This window comes from Aulostomus chinensis, chromosome 16 (genome assembly GCF_037954235.1).
Source record: "Aulostomus chinensis isolate RoL2024-O1b breed Wild chromosome 16, RoL_Achi_v1.0, whole genome shotgun sequence".
Classification (NCBI taxonomy): Eukaryota; Metazoa; Chordata; class Actinopteri; order Syngnathiformes; family Aulostomidae; genus Aulostomus; species Aulostomus chinensis.
Genome location: NC_141335.1, coordinates 8,380,158 through 8,389,136, shown reverse-complemented (window position 1 = coordinate 8,389,136; position 8,979 = coordinate 8,380,158). Strand labels below are relative to the sequence as shown.

The 8,979-nt window shown below is 41.4% G+C and overlaps 1 protein-coding gene across 1 annotated transcript; it reads left to right on the top strand.

Annotated features, from left to right (window-relative positions):
* The first annotated feature begins 1,252 nt into the window (after positions 1-1,252).
* On the top strand, positions 1,253-7,451 carry ubac2 (UBA domain containing 2). Its single transcript, XM_086180162.1, has 10 exons — positions 1,253-1,391; positions 1,796-1,920; positions 2,235-2,354; positions 2,587-2,693; positions 3,731-3,854; positions 3,951-3,998; positions 4,375-4,483; positions 4,777-4,919; positions 4,995-5,141; positions 5,469-7,451. The coding sequence occupies exons 1-10, from the start codon at positions 1,361-1,363 to the stop codon at positions 5,574-5,576; spliced, it is 1,062 nt and encodes a 353-aa protein (XP_086036288.1). The 5' UTR covers positions 1,253-1,360; the 3' UTR covers positions 5,577-7,451.
* Positions 7,452-8,979: the final 1,528 nt, after the last annotated feature.

Genomic DNA, 8,979 nt, shown 5'->3' with positions numbered 1-8,979 from the left:
ACAGACCTCCCGGGGGATAAGTACGGGAAGCGCGCACAAAAAAATTTACTAGTGAAGGGTCATGGGTTGTGTGACGTCACAAAACCTCTCTGACTAATCTCTGAAGATTCCTCATGAAAGACATTTTAACCTTATTAGTGCATTATTGCAAAGACAACTTTAAAGTTGAAGTTTGGAGCTTTTGTTCTAGCAGACATCAAATGCTAGTGAGTCAATTTGCCCTCAATTTATTTGTGCCTGTTTAAAATTCTTTTTAGGGCTTCTTGTGTACTTGTTGCCTATGATGAATGTTACTTTCACATTAATACCAATCAGTATTAGTGTCATGCTGCTCTGTCAAAGGGAAATCTACTGGCCTTCGGGCATTTAAGGTCAGATTAAGTTTTTTTTAGTTCACAAAACACTGTTGGGGTTTCACAGGAAAAGCATTAATCTCCAAAACAATTGAAGTGTATGGTAACCAACATTAGAAGAAAATAAATAATAAACCTAATTTCCTGTGAAACTCCAAAAGTGTTTTGTGGTGCAAAAATCTTTACCCTGGCATTAGGGCGATGATGACTGAATTTTCGTTTTTGGGTGATCTATCCCTTTATGGCTGGTATTTGATGCTTGAAAGTACTCAGCAGCCTGCACTTATGTGGCTTTAAGTGTAGTAATGTACTTTGAAATGAACTGAACCTGAATCACGTTGTATCTAAGGCTTGAATAGGTATTTAGTAGCTGTCTCACAGCAAGAAGGTTCTGGGTTCGAGCCCCCGGCTCGAGCACAGGGTCTTTCTGTGTGGAGTCTCCATGTTCTCCCTGTCCCTGCGTGGGTTCTCTCTGGTACTCCACCTTCCTCCCACAGTCCAAAGACATCAAGAGAGGACGAGGCTGATTGATACTCTAAACTGACTGTAAGTGTGGTTGTGAGTGTGAATGGTTGTCTGTCTATGTGTTGGCCCTGCCATGGACTGTCGACCCCTCCAGGATGAGCCCCCTCACGCTTGAAGGCTGCTGGGATAGGCTCCAGCCCCCCCGCAAGACAAGCGGTAGAAAATGGAAGGATGGATGGATGGATGGAAGTTGATGGCAAGCTTTCTGCAGTCTATCGCTGAGTCAAATGCACAAATACTCCGAATCTTGAGCGTGTCCAGCACTTCAAAGAGCAACAGTGCCCTCTAGAGGCAGCTTTTGGGTGAACGCGTCTGACTGCGAAAGAATGAATTTTGGGCATATTGAGCTTCTGTACAATATCTCCTTTCTTTCCTCCTACCAAGCAGTAACAGCATGGATCCTCTGCCCAACTTCATCTCGGTGGTTCGGTGTTAGTTGCTGATTATTGTCTTACTATTGTCGCTTAACTCATCTGGACATCATGTTCACCACCACTGGTTCTCGGGGCCTCTGTAAGTATCCCGGGTCCAGCGTTGAGGCACAGCCGGTGTCCGGGCTGTCGCAGTTCCTCACACCTCTAATGTCATATAACGGCTACAGCTAGCTTAGCTAATTGATGTTAGCCTTGCCCTGTCATTCATTAACCCGTGGCTCTATTTACCAATTAAAACTGCATTTGGCTAATAAACAGATTCTATTTTACCTGTAACTGTATTCATTTGAGTCAGAAAAGGCGTCAAAGTGTTAAATATGGAAAATAGTGAACCAAGCAACATTGAAGTCTTACCTCATAAACAACTTAGCCGCCCCTTTCAACACAACGCTTACTTAAACACCTTAGTATACGTTGAGTAGCTCGTTCGAAGATCAGTGATATTGTGTGTGTGTGTGTGTGTGTGTGTGTGTGTGGTTTCAGACAAGGCTCCTCTGTCCAAGGGCCTCCTGTTGGTGCTCAATGGGCTGACAGTGATGCTGCTCCTACTGCCACAGTACCAGGAGCTGTTCGTGTACAATCTCCAGGCTGTCAGCCAGCAGCACCAGGTATGAGTGTGTGTGTGTGTGTGTGTGTGTGTGTGTGTGTGTGTGTGTGTCTTCACTTTTGAGTGTCTTCTGAGATTTTAGACAAGAATCTGGATAGCTGTGATGCTGCCTATATGGATGTGATCAAAGTCAGGACTCAGGGATGGAAGTGAGAGATTCGACAGGGAGGTTTTGTGATGTGGCCCCTCAAACAAGGTGCAATGCATTTGTGATTATTACTGTACTGAATGACATCACGGCGGTCATTAATAAAGGAAGTGCTACAGCCATCCCTGTGTATTATCTGTGTATAACTGATCTCTGTCACGCTGTAGGTGTGGAGGTTGCTGTGCGGCAGGCTGGTGTGTCTAGATCTGAAGAACTCCTTCTGTAGTAGCCTGCTCATCTATAACTTCAAAATATTTGAGAGGAGGTTCGGCACCAGGAAGTTTGCTGTAAGTACCAAAGTCATGCATGGATGATGAGCAGACTGGCGGGTGAATAGATGTTTGCGATGAACTACCAGATGGATTGAATGCCTTAAATTGCTGCTGACTGCTTCACACATTGAGCACCTTTTTGCATCCTTCTCCTCCTGTTGCTTTTAGAAAGAAAAGCACAATGTTAAGAAGTTTTGATTTTAGCACAACACACAGTTGTCATGTTTGCCCTTCATCTCGTTGCTAGTCTTTCCTGTTTGGCACCTGGTGTCTCTCGGCACTGACGGACTACCTGTTGGCACAGGCGTTTCAGTTTCTGTTTGACTTTGAAGTGGAGGAGCTGCCTGCTGGATTGTGAGTATCCCAGTCACATCAGCGGCTACAGTTCATGTTAAGATTTGCTAATGTGTGCGCCAAGGGAATCTACAGTATCTTTTTGTCACGTAAATGAACTTCCTGTAATTAAAGCTCGAGTCCTAAAAAGCCTGGTATTTAGGTGAAGTTGGTGTGACGCTAAGGAGTTGATATCAGCAGGGCCATAAAAAAAAAAAAAGATTCATAATGATAATGAAAATAACTAGGAACTAAGTGTTTACAAAGTGCTGGGATAGTGACAGGAAAGGCAAAAAGTAGGATCCTCAACAGAGAGCCAAAGAGGAGCAAGACAAGAAAGTCAGGTTGAAACGAAAGACCCAGAATTATGAAATATCATTTAACCAACGAAATAAAAGTAGAGCATATAAAAGACAAATAATAAAAGTAGAAGCAACACCACATAAAACCAGATGATGCAATAATAAGAATCGAAGAAATACAAAGACTAAAAGATAAAGACAAGACCACATTAAACAAATGGAAAAATTACCTTAGCAAATTACTTATCGAATGATTTGATTCTCTTCGGGCAGCAGGGTCCTGATGGCCAAAGTACAATCACATTTTTACTTAAACCTCAATTTTGCAGTGATCATAAAATGTGAGAGTGTGAGGATCAAAAGCCATTTGGACAGTGGTGTGTGTGTGTGTGTGTGTGTGTGTGTGTGTGTGTGTGTGTGTGTGTGTGTTTTAAAATACTCAAGACTGCAGACAGGCTCATCGGGGATCAACATTTCTGCTGTGCAGCATAGGGTCAGAACCAGACGAGATCAGAAAAGTCTCAACATGAATTCTAAACTGAACATTATCAAAGTGACTGAGTATGTCTGTGAATGTCTTGACACATTAAATATGTTGTGATGTTTTTGAATAAAGTAAGCCCAAAGCCCCAAATCCAGCTTTTCAGTCTTTAGATTGCCTGAAATCGACATGCTCTTGTTTTTGTTTTTCATTCTCTCCACTTCCTTTGCTGTCTCCATCACTTGTTTCACTTGTCTCTTTCTCCCGTCTCACAGGCTCGCTCCAGTCTTCTCTCTGTTTGTGCCTTTCTACCTGTCCATCCCCAGGATGCCAGTCACGCAAGTCCTGGGCCACATCACCATCACCAACAAGTCTCTGGTCTACATAGTTGGCCTGCAGGTACAATCCGTGCATCGCAAGTGTGGGCATGTACTGCATGTATCCTGCTTTCCAGTACAACTAATCTTCACTGTTTCTATCTCCTCTCTCATTCAGCTGTTGACTTCCAGCCCCTTCATGTGGCTCCTTGCACTCAGTGGACTTGTAAGTGGTAATATTTTGATAGTTCATTACACATCTGTAAAGGTGATCAGTTGTTAAAGCAACACACCAACTTTCTGGAAAACCCACTAAATTTACCAAGAAAATAGATACCCCTCTCTCCTCCATGCTGTCGCCGAGCCCGCCGGAGACCAGCTGGCTGCTAGTTAGCTTAGCACAATAAATGGGAATGCTTGGGAAGTGTTAGCATATCTCTGCCAAAAGTCATCTTGGATGGCCACTATGAGCTAACATTTCCCCTAAGTCATTTATTTCACAGTAATGTTGCATAATATTTTTTTTCTTCTTTAAATTTCAGTTGTGCGCATACACATAATATACTTATTATTTATTTATTTATTTGTCATGTGACTTTCAGATCTCAGGTGGACTGTACCACTCCAATGTTCTACGGTTGCAGAAGCTCCTCTTTGTGCCTTCCTGGGTGTCTCGTATTGGACGGTATACTCTGGAGCCCCTTTTCTCAAGTGAGTCCATGAGGAAGTAATCATATACACAAATACACAGTAAATGTTTGTTGTTGTTTACATTAAACACATTACCAGTTATTGAAAGAATCTTCATTTTCTTATTTTATAGAATAGTCAGCTCCTATAAATGAGATGACTACTCGACAATGTTTATGTTTGGATGTTGTCCTCCACAAAAGAGGCTAATCTTTGAAAAACGACTATCAATTAATCCATACTTTTTAACAAGAGTTAATCTGTAATATGGCGTGTTGTTTTGCTTATTGACTTAAACATCTATGTTCATAAAGGCTCCCAACCAACCAATGAGACACCCCTAGGGATGGGTGCCACGCTGGACATCCAGAGGCAACAAAGGATGGACCTGCTTGACCAGCAACTTCTGCTGGCTCAGTACAACGAGGCCAGGAGGAATGCCAGACACCAGCCGCAGGTAGACGGACACCCACACATGTGCAGGGGGTGTCCACTTACATGCGCTTGACTCTGTCCGCATATCTGTGTACAGGCTGGGTTGTTACAGTGGACCAGGTTGTTCCCCTCCCTTAGACACAGAGGACAGAACCGCCCCCCTGTGCAGCCCCATCCTCCGGCTCAGTCACAGCCTGCCACACAGGCGCCACTTTCGGACAACTCCCCTGTCGCAGAAGAACAGGTCAGCGTCCCTTCTTCTCGTTTCTGTTTGCACATCCTCAGTTTTTTTCATCACCTCCTTTCTTTGTATCTTCCTCCCATCTGAGAAAAGAGATGAGGGGGCACAAATAGAGAAATGAGAAGAGCCCTGTATATGACTCATCTTCTGAGATTTTTGGTTTATAATTGGAAGATAATCTTTTCTGATTTCTGACCTAAATACTAAGGACTGAGGAGCTTTATAGACAGACAGACTGCTAACCGCTAAGACTGCTAATATTCCCAGGTGATTATTTGTCTGTGGCTGATTCTCTCCATATCATTTATTTGTTTATGTTGTGTCCCTTAGGTTGCGAGGTTAGTTGAAATGGGCTTTTCCAGGATTGATGCACTGGAGGCCCTCAGAGCCTCAAACCATGACCTCAACATGGCAATTAACTTCCTCTTGCAGCACTGAGACAAAGCTCAGTGAGCAGAACAGAAGTGAAAGGAGAGAAAACAGGAAGAGAGAAGCAACCCAAGCTGAAGAACAGAAAACAAAAGAGTTGGAGGGAATGAAAGATGGTGACCGACAGAGATAAGGAGAAACTTGTACAGATAATCTGAAGGTTGTGTCACTGCTCCTGGAGGCAGCGTTCGGTTGACCCAACATGAACTGAGCCCAGCGGCTCACTGCTTACTGAAGAAGTGTGAAGCACAAAGTGGGAGGTGGTCAAAGCTTCCTGATGGCCATCACAGCGTGAAACAAGTGTCATTGCTCAAAGCAGATGAGTAGACCTCCAAGGGAGTTTGCTTAAAAATTTAACCAAACAGGGCAGAGCTTTCCTCATAGTTCCTATAAAAAGAGTCAGTCTCCAGAAGTAAAGCAGAACTGATGCTGAAGCACTCAAATCAGCTGAGATCCCGAACTCCCACCACGCGAATACCGACTTCTCTGTATGAATTACAGATTTATATTTTCCATTTTCATCTCCTGCTGCTCTACTTCCAAAAAAGTCCACAGCGTAACCAGTGATTCTAACTTTGATAACTGGTTGGAGACGGTGTATGATGATGTATGATGGTAACCAGAACACTGCACCAGATCTACTCATCTCACTGCGTAAAGATAATCCACTTTTTTCCCCCCCTTTTTAAAAAAAGATAAAAGTGAAAAGAGGAATGCAGCACATTTACACAGTCAAGAGGCCCAAAGGTCATAATTATAACATCAAAACAGATCCAAATACATCATAAAGTTTAACCAAAGTTCATACACTCACACGCACACGCACAAACAAACAAAAGAGGAAAGTGTAAAAGAAAATGTAAAAGTATGGAACATTTCCAACCACTGCTGTCAGTGTGAATACTAGGCCTTGGTTCCTTTTCTTCTTCAGTCCATATAAAAGCTCAGTGAAGCAGAGGTTAGTTTGTCTCTTAAGATGCCACTTCTTTTGCCCTCAAATTCAAAATATGACCGCATTAAAGTCCGTGTGTTTGAAGAAGCTTTTTTGAAAAAGCAACCCCACCTCAATCATTTTTTTTTTTGCGCGCGCGCATGTGTGTGTGAGAACTTCTGCCGTCTCCACTAAAATAAATAAGCATTCAAATGGAAACACAGTGACTAAAGAACATTATCTACATCACCACTTGTGACAGTGTTTCCTCAAGGTAGCAGGTCTCAACCTTTTCCTGTTTAGCTTGTTTGAACAAAGATACTCCGTGAGCCAAGCCTTTTTAAAAACCTGGCTTTGGTCCATTACACTTTATGAGTACATTGTTGGTGTCAGACTGGGTCGTTTGGCAGTTGGAAACAGGTTAGGTGGGCCATCTCAGGGTCTGTGAGGTTAATATTTCTGTTGATTTCAAGACACAGCACATCCACGAATGTAGAGAAGACCTTCCGAGGAGGTCATCTTTCACCCCCTTGACTGCACGTCACTTTCATTATCCTACACACACATAATCTTCACCGTTTTATTTATTCAGTCAGAACAACCTGTCTTTGACATCACACATCTATATTATAACAAGTCTTAAAAGTTTATTGATATTTATTATGCAATATGACGAGAAATGTATGGAGATTATGCACTATGCGTAGTGCCCGCCACCATATGTGTATATATGAGTTTAAGTGGAGAAATGCTGCAGCCACTATCTATTGATGTTAAAGATGGATACTAGTTTTGTATTTTGTGCATAATAACAATATTGATAATATATGGCGATGAGTTAAGTCCGTGGAGTTGTTTGTATGTGTTCATCAGAGTGATATAATAGTTCATAGATCTGATAAGGAAGTTGTTGCATGGACAACTTTATGATGAACTGAGTTGTTATGAATCATATTTGATATGTGAAATAAATCAACTTGCTGATTGAACTATTTTCTCAGTACATACAACATTAATTATGAACCTTTGAATTTATTTTATTGAAAATGACAAAAGACGGGGGGGGGGGCAGTTAAATGTCTGGTTTGTAAAGTGGTCAAAGTGGTACCGCTTCCAAGATGTTGATTTTTGCCTTTGGATCGCTGTCACAGGAAGTTTTTCTTCTCACATTACTTTTTGGTGACTTCGCCTAGCAAGAGTTAGCCACACATTTATATTGAGGCTAATGGCAACTGATACCAATATAGAAAGCATTCTTAACAACTCAAGCACACTTTCTGCTATAAATAATATTAATTTTAATAGTCTATGCAGTAATCCACAAATAACTTAGATTTGAGTTCAAATTTAATGAGCAAACACTTCCGGTTTCTCACTACCGAGGTTGGGAGCGCGAGCGAATGAGTTCAAGTGAAAGCGTAAACAAAGTTTTCGTTTGTTTGTTTTCATCTCAAATAAAAGTATTATGAGTATTCTTGAGGACACACCTGTATAAAGAAGACACGGAGTGCCACAAAAGTTTGTGCTTGGGAGTTTGTAAACATTTTCGGAAAGTTTTGCTGTTTGCCGTTTCTTAGCCGTTAGCCGTTAGCATAATGTAGCGGCTGGGTCTCCTGACTGCGGGAGGGTTGAAACGTCTACATGAGCTCAGGATACCTCTTGGTGAGTACTTAAAAGCAAACAAAAATACTTTTTTTGGAATGAATTCTAATTGTTACTTTTAATTTGACGTAAATATCAGATTAATTGAACTTCTTAAATTGGCATTTAGCCACAGGCTGAGGAGGAAATGACGATAAGATGAAGATTAAAAAAAGTGGTTGGTTCACCTCTACGTTTAATTAAAACTTGGTTGAGGAGTACTGTAATCAGAACATGATAATTAAATGTCTTCCTTTATTATATAGGATTATACTGAGTTGCCACCTATAAAGTTCTTTCTAAAATTGGTGCCTACTCTTGTGCAGTCATTGCCTTTAACCAAAACACATTGCCAAAAGCAAAAAAATAAAAATAAAATAAAATAATGAAACTAGCCGAAAAATGTTTTGAGAAGTACAACTTTATAATGAGAGAACGTTATTCTTATAGATTTAATGTAACGATAACCTAGCGGGCACTTGGAAGAGTGTCTGCCAAAGCGACGTGATGTCATCAGATCTGGTTCTGGATGAATTCCAAAGTCTAATCAGTTCCAATCCGCGCTCAGTTTAATTTCTGTTAGCCAACCAAATTTTTCAAAAATCCATCCTTAGCTTTTTAAGTTCATTTGCTAAACAGAGAACCAACACAGGGGATCACATGACCTCACCAACAGGTAAAAATATTCCATAATTCCTCTCGTGATAGTGGATCCTCTCATCCTTTCGAGAGCAGTCGTACTGCTGCTCTCCAACACACGATGGCAGTCTTTTCTTAAAATAGAAAATACTGTAGAATTCATTTATTTCAATGTGCAAAATCTGCCTTGATTTCTTCTGT